This window comes from Salvelinus namaycush, chromosome 17 (genome assembly GCF_016432855.1).
Source record: "Salvelinus namaycush isolate Seneca chromosome 17, SaNama_1.0, whole genome shotgun sequence".
NCBI lineage: Eukaryota > Metazoa > Chordata > Actinopteri > Salmoniformes > Salmonidae > Salvelinus > Salvelinus namaycush.
In genome coordinates this window covers 3,761,809-3,788,023 of record NC_052323.1, presented here as the reverse complement: position 1 = coordinate 3,788,023, position 26,215 = coordinate 3,761,809, and the positions used below count along the sequence as shown (strand labels likewise).

General features: G+C 43.7%; 1 protein-coding gene across 1 annotated transcript in view; it reads right to left on the bottom strand.

The window, feature by feature from the left end:
• Positions 1-609: 609 nt before the first annotated feature.
• Positions 610-26,215, bottom strand: part of LOC120062236 (LIM and calponin homology domains-containing protein 1-like) — a 90,995-nt gene continuing 65,389 nt past the window's right edge. Inside the window, exons 8-25 of the mRNA XM_039012055.1 lie at positions 24,183-24,221; positions 19,052-19,178; positions 18,780-18,940; positions 17,536-18,022; positions 16,060-16,395; positions 15,407-15,521; positions 14,981-15,111; positions 14,138-14,243; positions 13,126-13,157; positions 12,371-12,493; positions 9,693-9,785; positions 7,342-7,506; positions 6,915-7,012; positions 5,942-6,112; positions 4,489-4,572; positions 3,746-3,854; positions 3,227-3,329; positions 610-2,866 (exon numbers count right to left, since the gene is read on the bottom strand). Coding sequence (XP_038867983.1) covers positions 2,841-2,866; positions 3,227-3,329; positions 3,746-3,854; positions 4,489-4,572; positions 5,942-6,112; positions 6,915-7,012; positions 7,342-7,506; positions 9,693-9,785; positions 12,371-12,493; positions 13,126-13,157; positions 14,138-14,243; positions 14,981-15,111; positions 15,407-15,521; positions 16,060-16,395; positions 17,536-18,022; positions 18,780-18,940; positions 19,052-19,178; positions 24,183-24,221 — 2,506 coding nt within the window. The 3' untranslated portion in view covers positions 610-2,840. The remainder of the gene's footprint in view (positions 2,867-3,226; positions 3,330-3,745; positions 3,855-4,488; positions 4,573-5,941; positions 6,113-6,914; positions 7,013-7,341; positions 7,507-9,692; positions 9,786-12,370; positions 12,494-13,125; positions 13,158-14,137; positions 14,244-14,980; positions 15,112-15,406; positions 15,522-16,059; positions 16,396-17,535; positions 18,023-18,779; positions 18,941-19,051; positions 19,179-24,182; positions 24,222-26,215) is intronic.

Genomic DNA, 26,215 nt, shown 5'->3' with positions numbered 1-26,215 from the left:
GCATGTTGTCTTTTCTGTCCAATTTTATAATAATTTCCCCCATTTTGTGAGCATAATGTAACATGTTTTGTCCAGGATTTGAAAGCTATTTATATGTAGGTAATGAATGCTTATATTTAAGAGGGAAATATTTCTACATGTTCACATAGTTTTCCAGGTGTACCATTGAAATGGTTGTTGATGATAAAAATAATAATCAAATTTGCTTTGTCATGTTTTTCTTTGTACATCTTTAGACAAAATGTAAGCAAACACCTTAGGCTACAATTCTGCATAGAAAATATTGAAAAAAAAAAAGGTTAACCAAATTCGCACATAAATTGCTATTGTCTTCTGATTCCCTAATCCATGTCAAATTCACATATTGGTTCTCACAAATTAAATCACATTCTTTAATAACTTTTGTCATGGATTCTATAATATAATGTATTACTATGCACATCTATAATATAAGTCACCTAATACACTGAAAGACACCATTCTGGCGGGCGTGGCCCATTCTAATGGCTGGGGATTGATTTCAGCACCATGGACAGCGCATCCCGCCAGAAAGCACGCTTTCTCGCAAATTGAGCCGAATCGCCCACATGCTGCACATTACTTCATAATATCATAACTACAGACACCCACAAGTCCATTTTTTTGTTACATTTTATTTATAAACATACAGTATACTATAAAGCCATTGCATTTGAACATCACATGTATCTATATTCGGATAGTGTTCAGGTGAATATTACAATAAATACAGAACTTAGACATAAAATATAATTCCCAAGCTATTCATCCTGCTAAGACAATATCGCTATTTCTGTCTCAAAGATGCCCCCCTGCAGAATTAGCCGGGATTGATTCATTTCCTAAGTAAAAGTAAAAAAGACACAATCAGAACCGAAGCTTAAAAATACAGTATGTCAGAAAAATGTACCCAGACGGGCAAAGTTGTAAGCTACATTTGAGAATGGATCATACATCCGATATAAGAGTAAGCTATGGATTTATTTCGACATAGCAAATGATTTGGAATAGGCCTACGTCCATTTTAACATATATCCACAACTGGTATAATTTCTCCAACTGCTGGCACTGGTCTTTAGTTTATATCCAAACAAATGTTACTCACGTGCAACTGCTGGTAAGAACATTTTAGCCATAATTTCACAATGCAACAAGTAGGCCTAATGATTATTATTTTTTTGTGTTGAAAATGGTATTCTATTGCTGAGCATTTACCAACATCGTCACCACTGTCAACAGGGAGAGGCATGTAGACTCATTATAATACAATAAAAACATTCGGAAACACAATTAAAAAACAATGGCATTTTTGTTCTTGCAACTGGCTGATATGAAATATTTCCACCGTGTGTCTTAGATATATTCTAAATTCCGTTTTAAATTGTAAAGACTATCACCGCAAATCACGAAATCATGAGAAAACAATGGAAGGTTTGGTAGGCTATGACATGAGCAAAAAATAAAGGGGGATATCAACAACAAAAAATTGGAGTGGGCGATTTTAAGTCCTGGTGCAGTGTCCTCTGTGTTTTAGCACTATTTCGACAAAAACCTCCTAACCTACCCAATCATACTCAAATGGACAAATACCTCCCATTCTTACCAGTCATACTTAAGTGGACACCGTAATTGGGTTCCCTTCCCTGGCGTGTGCAATCACCTGCTTACCTAAGGCACATGTTTTATAACATTTCAAGCGTGGAATTCCTAAAGAGAATTGGGTTAAGAGGAAACCGAATGGTTTAGTACAGTAGCATACATCCGTACTAATGACAATTGTTAACCTCCACAAGCGCAACCAGTTCACATGCACCAGTTCCTGTTATTGCTCTAAAATCAAGTACATCTAACTTTGTAAGCGGATATTTGTTTCGAGCAAAGAAAGAGAGAAAAGGATGACCTTTTCAGGCCAAAGTGCGATGTTACGGTAATGTATATCCTAGTAACAGCACGGTATATTTTTTTAAATCCAGTAGGCTACTAAAGCAATAGGGAATAAATAAAAGATAAACAGCCAATTTTCGAGCTTCCTGTAAATATAAGAAAGGCAGAAAAACAATTTTACTCCCAGAATTTAAACCAGAGTTTGGATTAATTGGGATTTCAGCAAAAATCTAAATCAGGAGGAAAAAATCTGGCTCTTCTAAGACTTTTGCTGACCATCAAGAAATAACCCCTAAAGACCTCAAGTCATCAAAATGGAATACACTTCTATTACAATACTTGACACTTTAATTCGAAATCTTGACAACCTTCTTAAAGGAACAAATGAAAAGCTGAAGTTACAAACGAAAGACTAACAAGGCCTATCTAACAACCTCCGTACAAGAGATTCAAAGAAAAGGTTTTTCTTATTAACAAATATTTAGTCTAAGTCCCAAACTCAGTTTGTTGGATTTCATTGCATTGGTATTTTCAGGAGTTTCCTATTCAGTTTGGAAGTGATGGAGGCTGTCATACTGTCTACACCAAATTTACAGTATCAGAGCTCAGAATCAAAATGGCCGCCATCTTCACAAGGGCTTGTGGGTGCATATAGAAACGAGGAAATGAGAACCTCTGAGCTGTAATCATACAGGGTCAATATAATCCATAGGGCAACTACAACGATCAGTCACTAATATTCAATGCACACACAATTTCCCAAGGTCAGGAATATTTTGGCCCATTTCAATAAAGTCATGGGATGTGAATTGCAGATATTGCAAAAATCCCAACATAGGCCTTGACAGACAAGACACATTCCACGCATATGTCGATTACTGGAGAAAAAGGGAGAAGGGAGACAATTTCTCCGTAATCCTTGTGCTTTCCCAATGTCGTCACAATGTGGTTGGCTGGCCGGCTGCTGAAAAGAAATAGAGCAATAATAAGCACAACCGTAAATTCTCTAATAGATGATCATCATAATTCAATTGGATTAAGGGAAAATACATGTATTTCTCTGAGGCAATTTGGTCAATGATACTCCTATATCAGCAAAATTAATACTGTGAAAAGGGCAATAAATGAATCAGTGTGTGATGTAGCTATTTATCATGTGAAAGCGAGGAAGACAAAGGTGTGTATGCGAGAAAGAGAGGGAGTCTGTATGTGTGAGTTTGAGAGAGAGATAGTGTGTATGCAAGTATGTATACGTGTGTGTGTAACCGTGAGTGTGTGTGTGTGTGTGTAAGCGGGGATGTGTGTGTGTGTGTGTGTGACTCACAGCGGGATCGGATGTAGCACTGGTGGCAGTTGAGGAGGCCGTTCCGAATCCTCACGTCTGTCCCTGTGGTGGTGTCACCCAGCTGCCCCTTACAGACCCCACACTGCAGGGTGAAGAGAGGGGGAAGAGGAAGAGAGAGAGAGAGAGAGAGGAAGGTGGAAGCAAAGTAAGACATGGGCTTTGTTTGAATACGTTTGTAAATGCATAATTCTTTCCTTACTTCCTTGTAGTAATCGCTGATCTGACAAAGCTGGCGGCATCGGTTAAAGTATTGATGAGAGAGGATTCGAAAAGGTTTAAGCAATATGGTAATTCCTTCACCTTGCCTTCTGATTGGTTGGGTGGGACATTTTACCTGCCCCTGTACTATCCTTAAAGATCAACAAGGAGAATCTGGGGGGGTTGGGTCTACGGGTTGGACTGAAATTCATCATCAAGTGCATTAGTCACGGCCCTGTGGCTACTACCTATGGATGGATGTGGTGCTGACCTAACACAGCCTGCCTGCGTGATACTGACCTTAAAGCACTGGATGTGGAAGTAAAGGCTGAGGGTCTCAATGATCATGGCTGCCCCTTTGCCCAGAGGGTGGCCGCAACTGGAGCACAGCTTCTTACCACTCACTGACCTGCAGGGGAGAATATGGTCCCGATTAACACAGATTGACAACTGAGCAGCACAAACTGAACGACCGCGCTGCCAAATGAAGTATGGTCCAGTGATAGTGAATGGAACATTTAGGGATTGAGGCTTGTAGATTCCTCCTGACTCGCATATACTGTAGCAAAAGCATATGAATCTATACGTGTAACCTTTATTTAACTAGGTAAGTCAGTTAAGAAACATTTCTTATTTACAATGACGGCCTACCCCGGCCAAACCTGGACGACGCTGGGCCAATTGCGCGCCACCTTATGGGACTCCCAATCACAGGCACATGTGATGCAGCCTGGATTCGAACCAGGGACTGCAGTGACGCCTCTTGCACTGAGATGCAGTGCCTTTAACCGCTGTGCCACTCGGGAGGGAGTGTGCCCTATTACTACAGTATATGTGACTCAGTTATACCAGTTTGAGATACCAGAAATGTCTTCTATAGAACTGACATGATTGCCCTACTATTCACAGAGATCAAACCTTGCACTTGCGGCAAGTTCAATATCCTTCTCAATACAACAGATGACAGACGCAGCAGTGAGTGATCTCAAGGAGCTGAGTTTGGCGCCCTCTGGTGTACAATATGTCAACATGTGTCAAAATACCTGTTTGGAGATGGGGGCATGTCGGATGGGCATGTGGTGGGTGACTTTAATGGACTGGGCCCCATGGTTTCAATAGAGCCACACCTGGAGATGAAGAGCAACATGCAACATGATGACCTGCCTAGCAACATGGACATGATTGAATCCATTAGTATGAATTGGACCAATCAAAAGTATGGGAGCTAAGCAAACAATATTGAGGTTCAATCGGTCAGTGTTTCCCAACTCCAGTCCTCGAGTACCCCAAACACACATTTTTGTAGCCCCGGTCAAGCACACCTGATTTAACTTGTCAACTAAATCATCAAACCCTCAATGATGAATCAGGTGAGTTTGTCAGGGGTGACACCAAAAATGTGTGCTGTTGGGAACTCAAGACTTGAGTTGGGAAACACTGTTATAGGTGAAAATTCAGATGTTGTATGCCAATTCTGTTGACCATACAGTGTGCAATACAGCTGCATTTTACAAATTCGCACTATAGGCAGTAGGTTTACCAATATGTGTTCTTATTTTATTTATTTTTTCATCTCTTGAACCACAAAAAAAAAAAAAAAAATATTGGTTGGACAATTATAAATAAGGGACTTTTTTTTGGGTGAATTTGTAAATGTATCATCTCTGTTGTCATGAATCTATAAAGCCTTCACTGAATCCCAAATCACTCCCTTTCCCGCAGCCCTCCATTTGCTCATTCACGTGTGCCTCCGCCATATACACAAGTGCCCACAAAGCTGATGGAGTAAAACTTATCGAGGGTGCATGGGGCTAATTAGACCCTGCGATAGCCACTTCAGCCAAGCCAGCAAGGCTGCATAATTCAGAGCGAAGTGCTATCCCAACATGCACCGTGATGTGTTTGGAATTATGTGCAATTCAGAACAACATAATGGAGAGTCGTCGTGCCTAATTACATGCCACGCCAATTTGTTTATGTCTGATATTGAGATTTGACACGTAAACAGATGAAATACCTCCCAAATTAAATGCTTAACTGTTACCGAGCTTTATGTCTTGTAAAACGATAGGCTGGATTTGCTCATTTAAATGTTATGCTTGTTTTATTATTTAAAAGTGGAACACGAATTGCATCATTCAAGTCACCAGTGTGTCCCAATGTTGATGGGTTTATTGATCCCCTCGCCACTCTCTGGAAGTCACCCTCGGAGTTTCGTCAGCAACACGTGACAACGGAGGGCCCTCCGAGTGAGTTGGTAGGGGCGAGTGGGTGGTTTGAGATGAACAGTTTATCATGACAGTGAGACAAGGCCATCTGGGTAAAAGGCATGTCCATCAAACAGATAGAAGATGTGGAGTAGCATTCAATAAACTAACTTAAAAACAAAAAGAGAAACCTCTCTGCATGATACAGTGTATATTAGCCTGTGAATGATAGAACAAACTCATGCATGCACCCTACCCCCACCCCACACCTCTCCGCACCCACACATACCTCCTGTCCCGAGAGGGCGTCTGCTGGCTGGGTTTGGTGCAGTCTAGTAAGACCTCTGGATGTTGTTTCTTGTTGGGGGGCTGGGGCAGGGCCATGGCGGGTGGTGCTCTTTGACCGTTCTTCAGACTCGGAGCCAGCTTGTCTGTCTGACTGCTGTTCTGGCTGATCGAGCTGTGGATGATTGATTGTTTGCTTAAATGATTGATTAGTTTCAGTTTGGGTACAAAAAAATAAACATTTGTCATTAATGAGCCATGATAATAAATAGAAAGTGATTATTTTCACGCCCATTGTAGGGTTCAAGGGCACACACACACACACACACACACACACACACACACACACACACACACACACACACACACACACACACACACACACACACACACACACACACACACACACACACACAGATTTTTAAATGTTTAAATGTTATTTAACCTTTATTTAACTAGGCAAGTCAGTTAAGAACAAATTCTCATTTACAATGACAGCCTACCCTGGCCAAACCCCGCCAAACAGCTAACCTTGTGGGGACATACAATTCAGTCCCATTCAAAATCCTATTTTCCCTAAACCCTAACCCGTACCCTTACCCTAACCTTAACCCTAACCTTAACCCAAAAACCTAACCTTAACCCTAAACCTAACCCTAGCTCCTAACCCTAAAACGAACCCTATCTCCTATCTCCTAACCCTAATTCTAACCCTCACACTAATCCTAAACTGAACACTAAACGCCTTTAGAAATAGATTTTGACCTTGTGGGGACCAAGAAAATGGTTGGTCAAATTTTTGTTGGTTTACTATTCTTGTGGGGACTTCTGGTCCTACTGGTCCACTAAACGCCTTTAGAAATAGATTTTGACCTTGTGGGGACCAAGAAAATGGTTGGTCAAATTTTTGTTGGTTTACTATTCTTGTGGGGACTTCTGGTCCCCACAACTATAGTTAAACATGTCCACAGACTGACCTAACTGCTGTTTTCAGGCTCTCATCTCTGGACGCTGTGCTGATGTCACTACTCCTGTCGTTGTCTTGTCGTTTCCATTCCACACTCTCTGTGTTCCCCTGGTGGATGAACGGAGGTAAAGGCAGTTTCAAAGGGTTAGTTACAATCACCCTAAAATCCACTGAAACACAAAACATACTGCATTATGGGACATATTAGCTGTTCAATAAATTCAAACGGTTAGTTCACAATTTCACTGGATTAGTGAAGTCCACGTCCCTACTCATACACTGAGTATAATGCCTTCGAACTGTGTCAAGTTGTATTACCTTAAAATCCAGTGTAACAAAAAACACATTGCCTCTTTGCAGATATTTACTGAATAAAATGGCTAATTCAAAATGTGAGATTGATTCCAAAGGTAACCCAATATAACGTCTCCTCTCACCCCCTGCCTCTCCAGCAGCTCCTGCTTGCGTTCCCAGTCGGCCAGCGACCGGACGATGGTGTCCTGGGGGTCCGTTGGTGTGGGGGCGTCACCCCGGATGGGGGAGGGCAAGTTGCAGGAGGGGGGGGTCAGGGGGGCCACAGTCTCTTCTAGTATCCTGCGCTCCTGTGGAGGGAGGAAAGGAGGGAGGGAGGCAAGGACGAAAGAAGGCGGAGGGAGGAGGTAAAAGGGGGAGGGGAAGGAGGGAAGATTGAAGGATGAAGGGAGGGAGTTAGGGCGAGAGGGAGGGCAGAATGCAGGAAAGAGTCATTGTAGGGAAAAGGTAGGAGGACACTGATAGGAGGATAACACGTTTGTTTTCAGTCAGCAGTCACATACATACAGTGGCTTCGGAAAGTATTCAGACCCATTGACTTTTTCCACATTTTGTTACGTTATAGCCTTATTCTAAAATTGAGAAAAAAATAAAAATCCTCAGCAATCTGCACACAATACCCCATAACGACAAAGCAAAAACAGAAATACCTTATTTACATAAGTATTCAGACCCGTTGCTATGAGACTTGAAATTGAGCTCAGGTGCATCCTGTTTCCATTGATCATCCTTGAGATGTTTCTACAACTTGATTGGAGTCCACCTGTGGTAAATTCAATTTATTGGTAATGATTTGGAAATGTCGAAATAAGGTCCCACAGTTGACAGTGCATGTCAGAGCAAAAACCAAGCAATGAGTTCGAAGGAATTGTCCGTAGTGCTCCGAGACAGGATTGTATCGATTGTGTTTTAGTACCCGTCTGGGGAAGGGTACCAACATATTTATGCAGCATTGAAGGTCCCCAAGAACACAGTGGCCTCCATCATTCTTAAATGGAAGAAGTTTGGAACCACCAAGACTCTTCCTATAGCTGGCCACCAAGAAGGATCTTGGTGAGGGAGGTGACCAAAAATCTGATGGTCACCCAGACAGAGCTCTAGAGTTCCTCTGTGGAGATGGGAGAACCTTCCAGAAGGACAACCATCTCTGCAGCACTCCACCAATCAGGCCTTTATGGTAGAGTGTCCAGACAGAAGCCACTCCTCAGTAAAAGGCACATGACGGAAGTTGAACGGCGCAAAGTACAGAGAGATCCTCGATGAAAACCTGCTCCTGCGCTCAGGACCTCAGACTGGGGTGAAGGTTCACCTTCCAACAGGACAACGACCCTAATCACACAGCCAAGACAACGCATGAGTGGCTTTGGGACTAGCCTCTGAATGTCCTTGAGTGGCCCAGCCAGAGCCCGGACTTGAACCCGATCGAACATCTCTGGTGAGACCTGAAATAGCTGCGCAGCAACGCTCCCCATGCAACCTGACAGAACTTGAGAGGATCTGCAGAGAAGAATGGGAGAAAGTCCCCAAATACAAGCTTGTAGCGTAATACCCAAGAAGACTCGAGGCTGTAATCGCTGCCAAAGCTGCTTCAACAAAGTAAAGAGTAAAGGGCTGAATACTTATGTAAATGTGATATTTACACTTGACATTTTTAATAAATTAGCAAAAATTTATAAAATCCTGTTTTTGCTTTGTCATTATGGGTTATTGTGTGTAGATTGATGAGGGAAAAAAACGATTTAATCAATTTTAGAATAGGGCAGTAACCTAACAAAAAGGGGTCAGAATACTTTCCGAAGGCACTGTAACTTACCAAGCTACCAACTACTTCACACTGGAAGAAGTTAAGCTACACTAAAGCTATCCATATGAAGAAGATAGATTACTTAACTAAAGTTACTTTGAAAAAGTATTACTTCGTGAAAAACTATCTTATGTCAATCTGAAATGTCATAGAATACAAAATTACAAGAACAGATATCTTTGGGGTCATATGTTAACAGAATGTGTAATTTAGCCTGTTAAACACAGAAACAATGTTTCAAGTGAGATTTAGGCAGGACTGATGCCAAACAAGAAAGGAAATGATTGCCTACTTCACCCATATTTATCTTATTTTTGCAAAAAAAGTAGTGTGGTTCCAGTAGTTAGTTACATCGTTACATGGCAAAAAAAGTAATTCACTACAGAAAACACTACCTAGAATTGAGTTTAACTACCAACAAGCTACTGCAAAATGTAGTTGAATTACTAGTTAAACTACATGTAGTTCACTACTCCCCCACACTGCAAATACACACTCTCAACCCTGCCATCTTCATAAAGTACACACACACACACACACACACACACACACACACACACACACACACACACACACACACACACACACACACACACACACACACACACACACACACACACACACACACACACACACACGCACACACGCACACACACGCACACACGCACACACCTCCTCATGGTACCGCCTCTCCTCCTCTTCCACCTCTCTTTGCGCTCGCTCCCACTCCTGTTTCAGCTTCTCCTGCTCACGCTGGTACTTCTCCTGTTATCGTTGGCAACGAGAGACGACATACATTCATCAACAATGACAATGAGAGATTTTGAGACAAACAAAAGTAAAGTGGTAGGTCAAACATATAACGCAAACGCCTAGCAAACCAAAGGTTGCATGTTTCAATCTCATCACAGGCAACGTTAGCATTTGAGCTAATTAACAACTTTGCAACTACTTAGCGTGTTAGCTAACCCTCTCTTGGTCTGACAAACAGCGCTGCAGCTCTGCAACCTTCCACTACAGATGCGGAAGGCCGACATCGGTGGATGAGGTGGATTGAGACACAGCCTATGCAACATATATCTCTAGTTTAAACAGACAGATCTGAATGGGAATGTGTTTATTATGCTAATTAAAGTTCCACAGGGGCACGGACATTGACTGTACAGTAGGAATTGTTATGTCACCCTTTACACACCATTTTTAGATTACGACATACGGTTATAGATCATTTGTGAAACATTTATGTATTGCTTATGAAGGCTTTATGTATGCTGAACAAAAATGTAAAGTGTTGGTCCCATGTTTCATGAACTGAAATGTGTTTACATCCCTGTTTTAGTGAGCATTTCTTCTTTGCCAAGATAATCCATCCACCTGACAGGTGGGGCATATCAAGAAGCTGATTAAACAGCATGCTCATTACACAGGTGCACCTTGTGCTGGGGACAATAAAAGGCCACTCTAAAGTGTGCAGTGTTGTCACACAACACAACCCCACAGATGTCTAAAGTTTTGCGGGAGCGTGTAATTGGCATGCTGACTGCAGGAATGTCCACCAGAGCTGTTGCCAGATAATTGAATGTTCATTTCTCTACCCTAAGCCGCCTCCAACGTTGTTTTAGAGAATTTGGCAGTGTGTACAACCGGCCTCAAAACCGCAGACCACCGGTAACCAAGCCAGCCCAGGACATCCACATCAGGCTCCTTCACCTGTGGGATCATCTGAGACCAGCCACTCGGACAGCTGATGAAACTGTGGGTTTGCACAACTGAAGAATTTCTGCACAAACTGTCAGAAACCGTCTCAGGGAAGCTCATCTGCGTGCTCGTCGAACTCACCAGAGACTCCATCGGACTGCAGTTCAGCATCCTAACTGACTTCAGTGGGCAAATGCTCACCTTCGATAGCCACTGGCACGTTGGAGAAGTGTGTCGCAAGCATCTGTGCACAATTCCTGTAAGCTGAACATTTCCCATTTCTTCCATGGCCTGAATACTCACTAGACATTTCACCCATTGACCATGTTTGGGATGCTCCGGACCGACGTGTATGACAGCGTGTTCCAGTTCCTGCCAATATCCAGCAACTTGGCACAGCCATTGATGAGGAGGGATAACACTCCACAGGCCACAATCAACAGCCTGATCAATTCTATGTGAAGGAGATGTGTTGAGCTACATGAGGTAAATGGAGGTCACACCAGATACTGACTGGATTTCTGATCCACACCCCTACCTTGCTTTTAAGGTATCTGTGATGCAAAATCAATAGATTAGGGAATAATTAATTTAATTCAATAGTGATTTCCTTATATAAATAATAACCCAGTAAAATCTTTAAAATTGCTGCATGTGACGTGTATATTTTTGTTCAGTGTACTATAAAGCCTTTATAGGTTGTACTTCGTTTAAAGTGGTACTGAAAGACCCCCGCAACAGATGGTGTGAAATACAGAAGACTCAACTTTAGACTCATTTTGAAATATGAAACCATCGGACCAACTTTGATTTTATCCATTCACATTGGATTTCATCTCAATAAATAACTGAGTTCAGGTCTGTAGGAAGCACCATTGAGAAAAACGGGCCAATTATGTGACAGGAAAAAGTGGGCATACACAAACATAGCATGCATGATGAAACATATAAAGATGAGAGAAAATACAAACCATCAAAAAGCTGCCAACCAAAGCAACAGACACACCATACAATGACAAGGGTGTTTAGGGGTCAAAGGTGACAAGGGTGACAAGGGTTCATGCATCAGCCAAGCAAACCCTGTGGGTGGATCTCAAAAGTCTAAATGGCTTTCTTTCCTCATCTCCCCCCTTTCTTCTGTACAGATCTGAGAATATATTGAAGATGTGAGGATAAAGGAAGGTTACTTTGGAGAATTGAGACACATCCTATGATGGGTGGGTAGAGGAGGAGTGTGAGGTTGACTGGCGGCAGATCTGGGGATCTGGCGAGTGAATGTGAGATGCAGGACATGCCATAGCACACAGTGTTTATTGTGCAATGCTGCTTACGTGTGGCCACTGTCTGCACAGCAGTGAGTAGCAGATTGGGGTTCGACTTCAGACTCAGAGCAGGCAGATGCCTAAGCAATATTGTGGTTAATTTAAATGTGGCTGCAAGCTTATAGAAAGCACCCGCTTTGGGTAAATGTAACTGGGGCTGAAGACCATATATTCAGTAAACAGCAGGCTTATTCAGGCCTAGCTTTTGCTAACGTCAATAGAGCATCAGCTTTTGTTAACATATTTTTAGCAGCATTTTAACTCAGGCCTAGATTTAGCATGCTACGTCAGGCTTAGCGTTTCTGTCTTTAGTAGCATAACTCAGGCTACCTGAAGCATGCGCTCCTGCTCTTGCTGCCACCTTTCCTGACGCTTTCGCTCCTCATCTGGGTCCCAAGCCCAGCGGTCACCCCGCTTTGCCTGAATCACTACCGGGGATGACACCTGAGTGACCTGATAGGGCCCATCCGGGGCTCGCACACACACACACACACACACACACACACACACACACACACACACACACACACACACACACACACACACACACACACACACACACACACACACACACACACACACACACACACATATTTGTGCACACAAGCATGCATACATACACCAACCCACAAACCGGAGTACACACACACATCCACAAAGAGGGAAGAGAGGAGACAGACAGTTGATCTACCACAGCACCATTTCCATGCTAGCCAAATGAGTCCTACTAAGGAGAGAGAAAAGAGAGATGAGGGGATGAAGGGAAAAGGAGAAAAGCAATGCTGGGCACTCTGTACATCATCCTCATTTAATAGGTTGAGCCAATGAAGAATGACCAGTCAATCATTGGGTCTTAGGGAGGTCCTAAATATATTACAGAAACAACAAAAGGATTGTGCTCAGTAGGCACGAAACAGAAGAACACTCTCTGAAATGGAGTGAAACGGGGAGCCACCTAAACTTGCCCAATAAGAAACGTGTGGCCTAATGAACACATTTTGGCTCAACCGGATGAGAAACATTTTTTTTTTAAACCTTTAGAACTCAACCAGGAAAGACTATAGGAGCCGTTACAACCTACTTACCGGCACTTTCCCACGCTTCGGCTCTTCCCCCTCTATGGAATAGAAGTAGAGTGAAAAAGGTAGACGGTTAGAAAACAAACATCTTTCCAACACAGGAACTGATGCTGAGTGGACAGGACATTTTTATCATATCATTTGCTAACTATGCCGTCTTTGTGTGAACACATGGAAAAAGCTAATTCCATAATGAATGTCACGGGGAGGAATTAGGGAATGAAGTGAAAGATGGCAGGGAACAAATCAAGGCGATAAGGCATAAAGTTAAAGATTGAGTTGCTTAGAAACGACGAGCCGTGAGGTATTTTTAATTACTGAGTAGCTAACAATTCCAGTTTCCATTTTGGAGATGGTCTGTGCAAAAGGGAACATTCAACAGTGCTGTAACACCTTACAGGAAGTTGCTCTTATACCTGTAGCGGCACGGTAGTTACACTTGTAACAATGCTGTAGTTAATGTAGTAATTACAGCATTATAACACCAACTTCATGTGTAATATAATGGGATCCACAGCACACCAATAATAAATGAAAACAAAAAAACAGTAGATTGAAGAAATGGGTTTCCAATGCTGTCACCCAGCTCCTAGGGAAGCACTGGGGAAAGCCTGCACAGTGTATGAGTATGTGAACTCCAACGGGGGTTACAGGCGAGCCCAACTATTCAGTGAGCAGTTTACCTGGTGGGGCGAAGAACTCCCAACGTAGGCCTAACCTAGGGTTGCCGGTTTCTGGCGGAAAGCTGGCACTGTTAGCCAGCTCTACAGCACAAGCGAGACGGAGGGGGAAGGAAGGAGGCAGGGGGAAGGAAGGAGGCAGGGGGAGAGGAGAAGAAAAGGAGGGGATAGATAGAGAGATCAAAAGCAAAAATACAGTGCCAGTTGGAGAACCAAGGGGGGGGAAAAAAAGAGTTGGGGTGTGTGATAGCAGAGTTGAAAGGGCTGCGTACAATAAAGACTATTGGGAAAAGGTCGTTTTTGAGGTTCATTCTCATCTGAAAACAGATTTTGATTACCTGTTGTGGGTGCCTCACATGGCGGTTTGTTTCTGACAGGTCCTGGATCAGCCAAGGCAGCAACTTCCTCTGCACTCTGAGACAATTCCAGGCTGGGCTCACTGACCTAAGATCAGAAGCAGAAAAATCATAAACACAATGATCAAAACATGACCAGGAGAACATTCCAAATATTTAGTTAGAATGTAGCAGATATAAATTGAATTTATATAGCTTATGCGATACCCTATTCTACACAGTATAGAATCATGCCCATTGTACATAATGCATTTCTATCTGAAAGTTAAATGGTGCTGCGCCCTCCCGGGCACTCTTTGACACATTAACGGTTCCTCCAAGAACCCATCATCCAGGTTCCTTGAAGATCTTCACGGTTCTTCGAGCCACAACTAATTCTATGGAGGAACCCTGGACTGGAGGTATGGCTTAGTAGGGGCGTGGCTTTCAAATAGAGGCGAATATATTGATAAAAGTCACCTTGTCCTAGAGAGATTTACACGGTTATCTAAATGTCCAACCAGGGTAAGCCTGCATGAAACACTGCCCTTATTTGAAGTGTTTTTAAAATGAAGGGTGGAAAAAAACGATTGGAACCATTTCCCTTTTGACTGCTAGGTTTTATGGGTATTATGACTCATACTGTGGTACTCGATTGAACTCCTCCCATCACAAAATGATTCAGGTTTGAACATTTACACAGAGTTTCTCGAAGACCCTTTTTAGAATCCCAAAAGGTTCTCCCAGGCTCCTTTATGTCTAAGAGTGTGCTTGAGGTAAATCAGGGCACAAATTATTGACTATTTGGAGCATTGGGGCCATTGATTAGTTGGTAGGTGATCTCACCTGTGCAGTCATTGGCTGAGCTTGCTGTGTTGCGTGCTCTGATTGAACAGGACAGGGGACTGTGGCATTCGGTCTGGTCGCTGTGGCATTCGTACACACTTCTGTTTGTTCCTTGGTAGCGTGTTGTGACTCTTTCAACGAAACAGAGACACATGTTTAGCTGCATCAGAGCAAGGTTCTGCATCAGAGTACAGGTCCAGACAGTGGGTCATAATGTGACGTTAACCACAGGAAGACCAAGTTGAATAAATAGTTGAATAACTTAAAGTGTTCGTTTTCAAGTCAGACAATGAGTAATACATGACTAGCATGAATATTGAATAGCAAAAGGATTGGATGGGTTATAAAAACAACATAAATTGTCACCACTAGGTGTCAGGGTAGCAGAGGTTAGACTGGCATTCTAGGTAACCCATAGGAGCAGACCTGTAGCTGGAGAGGACTGTACTGCAGCCGCTGCTGTGTTGGGCTCCCCATCCTTCAGTGGGCCTGCAGCAGACCTGCCTCCCGCCTCCACAATGCTCTCTGTGCTCTGCAGCTCCTGTAGGGACACACAAAGGGAGAAATACTCTGTGAACGCATCCTCCACATTCCTTTTGTTGAAGTCATGACCTATCTGACTCAATGTTGCTTTATCCTATCTAGGACTGCATGCAGACTAAGAACAACACACAGGTCTGGTTTATATGTGGGTTTTCACTTGACAGTTTTCAAGACTTATGTTGTTACGACTACACCTTCCTGTCCGCCTCCAACTGTTTGAACAACGTGCCTGTTCACTTTGTTAAGATGTTGAAATCAAGTGGCCTAACTGGCGAAGAAGATGCTTATTTCTCAAAATTAGAGGGTGTTGCCAATTCCTTACATGTATCCGTCTTTCTATGCTCATTACACACTTCAAAAACAAAGACTGGACAGCTAGCGCTAACAGTCTGTGGCGCTAACAGTCTGTGGCTACAATGCTGCTAGCGGTACGTGGTCTATTCAGACCCTTGGATCCAATGGCCACCCTTTTGATAACTTATATCTATTTTTTCAGAGAAACAAAGCAGGCTTGGCTGCATGTACTGGAGCCTCACCGAGGGCAGTGAGGTGGGCCGGCTAGGTGGGATGGACTCCTGTGCGTTACTCTTCTCCTGGGCATCACCTTCTCCTGGCACTGAAGAAGGTGGCACTGCGGTGCTTGTGCCACCCTGTGCCACAGTTGTCATGGCTGTTAATGGGCTCGCCCTGGGGGAGGGGCTATGTGTGGGTGGGGGAGTGGCCACACATGGGGGTGTGTCGGAAGGGTCGGAGGAGGCTGTAGGCGTGGCAGTGGAAGGGTAGAACCGTACAGGGGAGGTTCTTCCGTCGCTCTCTGGAGTGGTGACCTCATCGTTTCCCATGTCGCCGTTCACTCGCAGCAAGCCGTCCACCTGAGTGCACAGACTTAAGGCTTAAAGAACACAAACATGCATGCACATACATACAGCACGCGCATACATATGTGGGCACACATGAACACATGCACACTCCACAAAGACGCAGTTCAATCTAAAAATCAATCCCTAAAACCCCATTTTAGAGACACTGTGACTGCATCCTCACCCCAAAAGTATCCATCAGACAGTAATGCAAGAACAGTCAACTGGGGTGAAACATCCCAAAATACCACATTCCACACAATGACCGCAATATGACCAGACAGTTCTATTCCAGACCCTCCAGACCAGAAGTTGCCCCATGTTATAAATAAAACCATAACTCATGTATGTTAACTCTGGCCTATTAGCTATTCAGCTAGCTCCCGATAACACGCTGGGACTGAATGAAAGGCTGTAATGTATGTGTGAGGAGCGCCGAGTGCTAACTCCAGACGCACAGGGGGGTTGTTGAATGGAGGGGGGACTCACTACCCACAATCCCCCCTCAGTCTGTGTGGCCCTCTTTGTCTGCCTGGAGACCCACTTCATATTGAGAGGGCCTACTTGTCAACTTTTTAAGTCAATACGGAACAGAGCCCCCCCCCCCCCCCCCCCATTCAGGCGGAGGCTCCACTCGGCTCCAAATAAGACATTCCAGCCACTAAAGTGGAAAGAAGTGGCTCCCAGTTTGTTCCCGTAATAACCGAAAAACATGTTATCGTCCTTTGGAATAGGCCCATTTGGCAAATCGCTCTCCGCGGATGAAAATGAACACCCTGTTGTGCTAAATTGAGACGTCACAACCGACTTCGCAGAAAAAGGAAATGGGATTCCTTATCCTTCTGTCTAAAAACAAGACACCCAATCGCCATGGTTTCTGTCTGCTATTCTAATGTAAATGCCAAGACCAGGGACCATTTAACATAATACATTTCGGTGTGCCCTGGGAATACTAGGCTGAACAAAACTACTTCAGGGGACATTAGTATCTTAGTATCTGTTAGTATCATAACACTTCTGGAAGCTGCCCTGATTTGTCATGGGAGTGCAAAATCCCCCACAACACCCTGGTAATTTGAACCCTGGCTCACACATAGTAAAATACACTAGTGATAAAACCCTTGCTCCATTTGCTTGCATTTTGTGCCTCACCTTGCCTGGCTTGGGTCCCGCCAGCATCTGCGTGCCCTTGGATTGGATGTAAGGCTTGGGCGTCAGCAAAGGAACAGATTTAGGCGAGGCAGCCTGGATAGAGGGGTTTGGTTCAGGAGTGCGTGACTGAATCTGGGGGCGATGAGACTGACCCTGGGGGAACCCCGCCACTTGGGCCTCGACGGTGACAGTAAACTTGGGTGCCGGGAGCGACTGCTGCCTCAGGTACTTCAGAGGACCATTTGGATCTTCTTCCGGGCCGGTTGAGTTGGGAGAACGGGAGGTGGGGGTGAGGGGGAGACGTGTGCTGGCGGCAGTGGTGGGATCTTCAGAGACGCTCCTGTCCAGCAGCTTGGGCAGTTGCAGGCGCTCCAGCACCGCTTCGCTGATGGTGAAGCGCTGGGCGTAGCGGTGGAGGACCGACGCTGCCTCCTCAGGGGTGCGGGCCGACTGGTAGGCCTCGCGGAGCTCGTTCTCACGACGTTCCCTAGGGAAGGAGACACGGGAGGACAAGGTGAGACAGGGGCCATGTGACTGGCTACACACTGACGAAAGCATCATTGTTGAAACATTTCTGTACATTGCTACTGATCCCCTGATGCAGTTAAAAGCATAAAAAAAAATGGTTGAGCCAGGATGCGATAAGAAACAACAGGCTAGGATATAAGAAACAACAGGCTAGGATATAAGAAACAACAGGCTAGGATATAAGAAACAACAGGCTAGGATACAATAAACAACAGGCTAGGATATAAGAAACAACAGGGTAGGATATAAGAAACAACAGGCTAGGATATAAGAAACAACAGGCTAGGATATAAGAAACAACAGGCTAGGATATAAGAAACAACAGGCTAGGATATAAGAAACAACAGGCTAGGATATAAGAAACAACAGGCTAGGATATAAGAAACAACAGGCTAGGATATAAGAAACAACAGGCTAGGATATAAGAAACAACAGGCTAGGATATAAGAAACAACAGGCCAGGATATAAGAAACAACAGGCTAGGATATAAGAAACAACAGGCTAGGATATAAGAAACAACAGGCTAGGATATAAGAAACAACAGGCTAGGATATAAGAAACAACAGGCTAGGATATAAGAAACAACAGGCTAGGATATAAGAAACAACAGGCTAGGATATAAGAAACATGGGAGTAGGTATAGGGCAATACTGTACATTGAGGCAACCAACAATATGGAAACCAGGGTTTGACCTAAAATGGCCTTGTGACCTACTTCTCCTCCACGATCTCCCGGTAGGTCTTGATACTCTTCCTCCTCTGAGAAATGGCCCCTCCCTCGCCCGTCATCAGCTTCTCCATCATCTTCCTCTCCTCCTCCTTCTTGATCAGGTCCTGGGAGACGCTTCTCCTGCGACTCTTCCACCGGGCTAGGTCCTAACACACAGACACATCAATGTATGAGTGCATGAATGTGTGAGTGAGTGTGTGAAAGTGTATTAGTATGTGTGTGTGTGTGTGTGTGTGTGTTTGTGTGTGAGTGCTTACGTCCTGCCAGTGGTCCTCTTCCTCCTTCATCATGTTGTACTGGTTGTGCATGAGCTCGTGGCGCACCTGGCTGTGTTGCGGCAAGCTGGCGTCATCCTCACAGCGCATGTCAATCATACTCACACTCCTGAGAAAAAGAAAGGAGAGGAAAGAGACATGAGAGGGGGAGGAGTTATAAAGAGATTTACTGGGAGAAAAGTCATGCATACGGTATGGACAAATATTTATTTTTATTTCCAGGCACATAAGATGTTTTCTGGAGCTCTGGAGTTGTCGTAGTTCAGCCAGGAAAGGTCGAGGTCAAACAGGTTGGATGGTCAAACGCTTTACGGATACAACTTCTATAGGTACTGAAGTGGTCCACTCAAATGTAAATAAACAAAACCCAAAAGGAACTCATTATTACTCTGACAATACATCTCATTGCACTACCACAAATATTATATTATATGATATTATTCTTCTGTATACATTCGTTTGTATTATACTGTGAACCACGCAAAACAGAAGGCACCAGAGATAATGTTAATAAAGGGAGATTACAACCACAAGTAAGCAACATGCTATCAAAAGGTCAAACAGTGAGTTCCAAAAGTATTGGGACAAATTTTTTGTTGTTTTGGCTCTGTACTCCAGCACTTTGGATTTGAAATGATACAATGTCTATGAGGTTAAAGTGCAGACTCTCAGCTTTAAAGCTGCAATATGCTACTTTTTGGGGCTACCCGACCAAATTCACATAGAAATGTGTGTTATAGATATGTCATTCTCATTGAAAGCAAGTCTAAGAAGCTGTAGATCTGTTCTATGTGCACTATGCAGAACTAGCTCTGGCATTTTTCCTGGTTGCTAAAATTCTAATGGTTCGCCTAATTTCAGTTTTTTTATGTGACAAAACAAGCAAGTATAGTGTAGAGACTCATTGTACCATCTAAACCACTGTGAAATATATTTTCCATAACCAAAAATATTGTATTTTAAGCTGTTTGAAGCTGGTGTGCAAAACTGAATGTTAAAAATGCAAAAATGAAACATAAGAACGGGAAGCATAGAAATAGCCCACATAGAACTGATCTACCACTTCTTAGACTTGCTATCAATGAGAATGACAGATCTATAAGTCATATTTCTATGTGAATTTGGCCCAAAAAGTTTCAAATTGCAGCTTAAATTATATATTTTTTTGGTCTTTTACTTTTGTTTTTGTACACCAGCATCAAACAGCTGAAAATATATATTCCCCTTCAAGCCGATACCTTCGATGGCCCTCAAAGAACTACACTGGACTTTATGCAAACTGGAAACCACATATCCTGAGGCGGCATTTATTGTAGCTGGGGATTTTAGCATAGCAAATCTGAGGAAAACACTACCGAAGTGCTACCAACACATTGGCTGTAGTACTCGCTCTGGGAAAACATTGGACCACCGCTACTCAACTTTTCGAAATTCTTACAAGGCCCTCCCCCGCCCTCCCTTAGGCAAATCTGATCACGACTCCATTTTGCTTCACCCTTCCTATAGGCAGAAACTCAAACAGGAAGTACCCGTGCTAAGGTCTATTCAACGCTGGTCTGACCAATCGGAATCCATGCTTCAATGATTGTTTTGATCACGCGGATTGGGATATGTTCCGGGTAGCCTCTGAGAATATCATTGATGAATACACGGATACGGTGACTGAGTTCATCAGGAAGTGTTTAAAAAAGGAGATTTAAAAAAAAGTGCGAACCACTGCATTTAACCATGGCAAGGTGACTGGGAATATGGACGAATACAAACAGTGTAGTTATTCCCTCCGTAAGGCAATCAAACAGGCAAAACGTCAGTACAGAGACAAAGTGGAGTTGCCAAGGACTGTAGGCTCTCCTTCTCCGTGGCTGACGTGAGTGGCTGACGTGGCTGACGTGAGTAAGGCTGCAGACGGCATCCCTAGCCGCGTCCTCAGAGCATGCGCAGACCAGCTGGCTGGAGTGTTTACGGACATATTCGATATCTCCCTATCCCAGTCTGCTGTCCCCACTTGCTTCAAGATGTCCACCATTGTTCCTGCTGCAAAAGCAAAGGTAACTGAACTAAATGACTCACTCACTTTTGTCATCATGAAGTGCTTTGAGAGGCTAGTTAAGGATCATATCACCTGTACCTTACCTGACACCCTAGACTCACTTCAATTTGCTTATCGCCCCAATAGATCCACAGACTATGCAATCGTCATCGCACTGCACACCGCCCTATCCTATCTGGACAAAAGGAATACATATGTAAGAATGCTGTTCGTTGACTATAGCTCAGCAATCAACGCTATAGTACCCTCCAAGTTCATCATTAAGCTCGAGGCCCTGGGTCTGAACCCCGCCCTGTGCAACAGGGTCCTGGACTTCCTGACGGGCCACCCACAGGTGGTGAAGGTAGAAAACAACACCTCCACTTCGCTGATCCTCAACACAGGGACCCCACAAAGGTGCATGCTCAGCCCCCTCCTGTACTCCCTGTTCACCCATGACTGCGTGGCCACTCATCAAGTTTGCAGACAACACAAAAGTAGTAGGCTTGATTAGCAACAATGACGAGACAGCCTACAGCGAGGAGATGAGGGCCCTGGGAGTGTGGTGCCAGGAAAACAACTTCTCCCTCAACGTCAACAAAACAAAGGAGCTGATCGCGGGATTCAGGAAACATCAGAGGGAGCACACCCCTATCCACATCGACAGGACTGCAGTGGAGAAGGTGGAAAGCCTCAAGTTCCTCTGCGTACACATCACTGACGATCTGAAATGGTCCACCCACACAGACAGTGTAGGGAAGAAGACGCAACAGCGCCTCTTCAACCTCAGGAGGCCGAAGAAATTTGGCTTGGCCCCTAAAACCCTCACAAACTTTTACAGATGCACAATTGAGAGCATCCTGTCAGGCTGTATCACTGCCTGGAACGGCAACTGCACCGCCTGCAACCGCAGGGCTCTCCAGAGGGTGGTGCGGTCTGCTCAACTCAACACCGGGGGAAAACTACCTGCCCTCCAGGACACCTACAGCACCCGATGTCACAGGAAGGCCAAAAAGATCATCAAGGACATCATCTACCCTAGTCATGGCCTGTTCACCCCGCTATCATCCAGAAGGCGAGGTCAGTACAGGTGCATCAAAGCTGGGACAGAGAGACTGAAAAACAGCTTTTATCTCAAGGCCATCAGACTGTTAAATAGCCATCACTAGCCGGCTCCCACCCGGTTACTTAACCCTGCACCTTAGAGGCTGCTGCCCTATATGCATAGACTTGGAATCACTGGCCACTTAAATAATGGAACACTTGTCACTTTAATAATGTTTAAATAATGTTTACATACTGCTTTACTCATCTCATATGTATATACTGTATTCTATTGTAATGTATTTTAGTCAAAGCCACTCCGACATTGCTCGATCTAATATTTATATTTTTCTTCATTCCATTATTTTACTTTTAGATTAGTGTGTATTGTTGTGAACTGTTAGATACTACTGCACTGTTGGAGCATCTGCTAAATATGTGTATGTGACCAATACAATTTGATTTGAATACAATATTTTTGGTTATGGAAAATAAACTATTGCCCAGCGGTTTAGATGTTACAATGATTATCTACACTATACTTGCTTGTTCTCTCACATAAACTAAAATCAGGCAAACTATTAGAATTTTAGCAACCAGGAAATGGCGGAGCGATTCCTGCATAGTGAATCTTTAATTTGAGGGTATTTTTTTAAATCCATATCGGTTGAACCATATAGAAATTACAGCACTTTTTGTACAAAGTATTGGGATAAATTCCCTTTGTTTTGGTTGAAACACAACCAAAACAAACAGCAAATGCATCTAACACATTTGTAGAGTCACAAGCTACATATATAGTCATTGCCAATATGGGACCAAATATCTAACTTTTTACTACTTTAATGCACATAAGTGAATTTGTCCCAATACTTTTGGTCCCCTAAAATGGGGGAGCTATGTACAAAAAGTGCTGCGATTTCATTGTATCATTTCAAATCCAAAGTACTGGATACAGAGTCAAAACAACAACACAAATGTTCACTTCCCCAATACTTTTGGAGCTCACTGTATATATAGAAGCTTATCTATACAACAGAACAGCACAGAGCATCAAAGTCATACTCTGCAAGTATTTGACCCAGATCTTATTTCGAGAACCACAGTGAGATCCTCATACAGTGGCGTTACAGTGATGATCCGTGTCCTTATGTGTGAGTGTATGCGACATGCATCATATGGTGACCTCTCTAGTCTCTCTAGACATCCATGTTGCCTGCCACCATTTCCTAATGTTCCCCGCTTCACACGTCTGTACGTAACAGAACGTCAGTTTGGCATAGAGGAACTACGTCCTCTGCCTATGTCACTACCTTACCCACTTGAATAAAATACAAAATAGTAACTAGCAAGATGGAGATCAAGGAGGTTGTTTTTAATGAGTGCATTTCACAAGTGACTAGTTTGCATCAACTACCTTAACTAAATCCACTGTAAAGGTTTTGCCTGCAAACTTTAGTTTCAAATCGCAATGTTCTGGCATGTCTGCTTTGTGATTTTTTTGGGGAGAGTTGTCTGCCTGAAGTTGTCTGTCTTTTTTTTACCCTTAGCGAAGTTGCCAAAAGAGTCCGTCACTGAAACCAGACCCTTGTCACTGCTGTTGCCTAGGGTCGGGTTTACGAGACTATGAGCGCTCCACAAGACACAGGGGAGCGATATAGGTACATCCCATTCCACATTAGACCCTTGAAGGATAGAAGAGACAAAGTGACTCGGTGAGGCACGTCTTGAGTTCCAACGTTTGCTTTTGTGTGTGTGCGAGTGTGAGACATGCAGATAACAGAAGCTGGTTAGAAACACATTTGAAAGTCAACCGCTAGTCCCTCTCCACTTCTCGTATATCTGAACGGATAGGATGGGTGTAATATGGTTACAAGTCCAGTAAGGCCAGAGTTTCCACCATATTGCTTAAACCTATCAGCTCCTTACAGATCTACTAGAAATGTCTAGAGGTTGGGCTTTAGGGATCTGTGCATACTAAGCAGGTGTGGTTTAGCAGGGCAGGGATGTGCGTCCGATGGGTAACAAAGAACCACTTACTCTGGATCATCTGATATACTAGCAGCTCTGTGACTGAATCTACGAAAGCAGAGACATGGAGAAAGAGCACAAACACTAATGAACAAACACACAATTACAACACAATGCAATATATACAGATATGAGCCCACAACTACACAATGCAATATATACAGACATGAGAATAGTAAAAAAGTGTGATGGAATATAGGGGGCGTGTTGAAAACACCTTTAGGCTTAATGTACTGTATGGGTTACCGTTGACAACAGTATGAGTTCTTAGTAAACAGGCATGCATGCTTAATGAGATACTGTAGGTTTAATATTATTTAAAAATCAGTAATTTCTGTCTTAAATGGCAAAACATTTAAGACAACAGGATCTGCAGAGCCAAGTTTAGAAAAAGTGTCCATTTGAACACAAGGTGGCGCTCTAGACAAAAATACAGCCAGCTGAGTACTTGGGAGAAAAACCACTGAATTCACTGCACTAATATAGGCCTCTACGGCATATTGTGTGGCGCAGATGGAAATGATCTCATGGCGCAGTCTAAAACAAAACTATCAATAAAAGCATGCATCTTTTATTAGCTTGCTCATAACCCATCTTCAAAGCTGGGGTTTGTAAACTTTTGCGACCACGATACCCAAAATAGGCGGTTTGGGCTAACCGGGTTTGGGATTAAGTTCTATGGTCACAGAGAGCTTTTAAAGCTGGATTTCTGATGTTGGGAAGGGTGTGAGTGAAAATGTGGCTTGTGGTCCTATTAAGACTGGCCACAAGAAAGCAGGAGACCCAGTGAAGAGAGGTCTTATGAAATGGAAAGCAAATATATTGTTTAATGGGCTGTATGTATTTGTCATATATTTGTCATGTCTGCCATACAGAGAGCGGGAAAAAGAGACATATTTTCTACTACTACCAGTGTCATTTTTGAGGGAGTTGCTTCAAACAGTGTGTATTGGAAAAGGTCAATGTCAAAGGTCATCATGCAAGGTTATTAAAAGGTCACATCTATGACAGGTCACCGTCATATCTTGCTCACATGCTCAAAAATATAAAAACCTGAATGAACAAATCAAATACTAAAAATAAATTATTAGCGTCCATGCATCCAAAAGCAACACACTTCATTCAGACTTTAAACTCTTTCCTTTGCCTGCTCGGGTCAAAGCAACTGAAATGATCTAATTCTGCCACTTGCGAAAGGTCATGCAATCTTCACATATGCCATCCAGAGGTGTGCATCACTGCTCGAGGTCACGGCCGCATGCGTATGAAGCAGGATTTCTAAACGTCTTCTGAAAGATCATGGGTAATGTAGTTCCCAGTATCTGATCCGTGTAGGCCGGGAGAAACCCAATAAGTTATGGCCATTAAGGTGTGATGCTCCTCTCTTAGACAACAGAGAATTTCGTATCGGTCACTCAATCCTAGTCGTTGGACGACAGGCTCACATTAGCTGGAGGTCATCGTCAAGCCAAGATGGACGTCTCGCCACCGCCGGTTTGTCGCCCTCGCGACCTTCAACCTCCGACTTGCCCATGCCACCCTGGCAGGCGACCGTCAGCGTGGTGGTTGCCCTGGCTGCAGGAACGGGCAGGAACTGGCTTGGACCGGTAGTGCTGCTGTGTTTCGGCGAGGTAAGGGTGTGGCGAGCCCACATGTCGTTGTACCTCCCTGTGTCTGTCGCCAGGGATATGGCCAACCCCACCTTCTTTGGACCTGCCTCCTCCCTGTCCATCATGGGAGGGGGAGGGAACTTCCTGGTTGTTTCCGGGCTGGCCCCGGCGCTGGGGGGGCTCGTCACGACGATGGAGGTCGTCATGGGGCTGGTTGTCAGGGACGACAGGCGGTATAGTTCCTCGGAGCATGAGCGGGCAGGGCTACTGCTGAGAGAGTGCTTTGGTTAGCATTGACCAAGGTTGTAATTAAGGAAGGCCATTTGACAGTATTTCACTATTCAAATAATATCATTACATTTCTGGGGATATCTGGATATTCAAAATTATATTAAAACAGCAGAATGTTGCTTTTCTCCTTAGTTTTTGGCT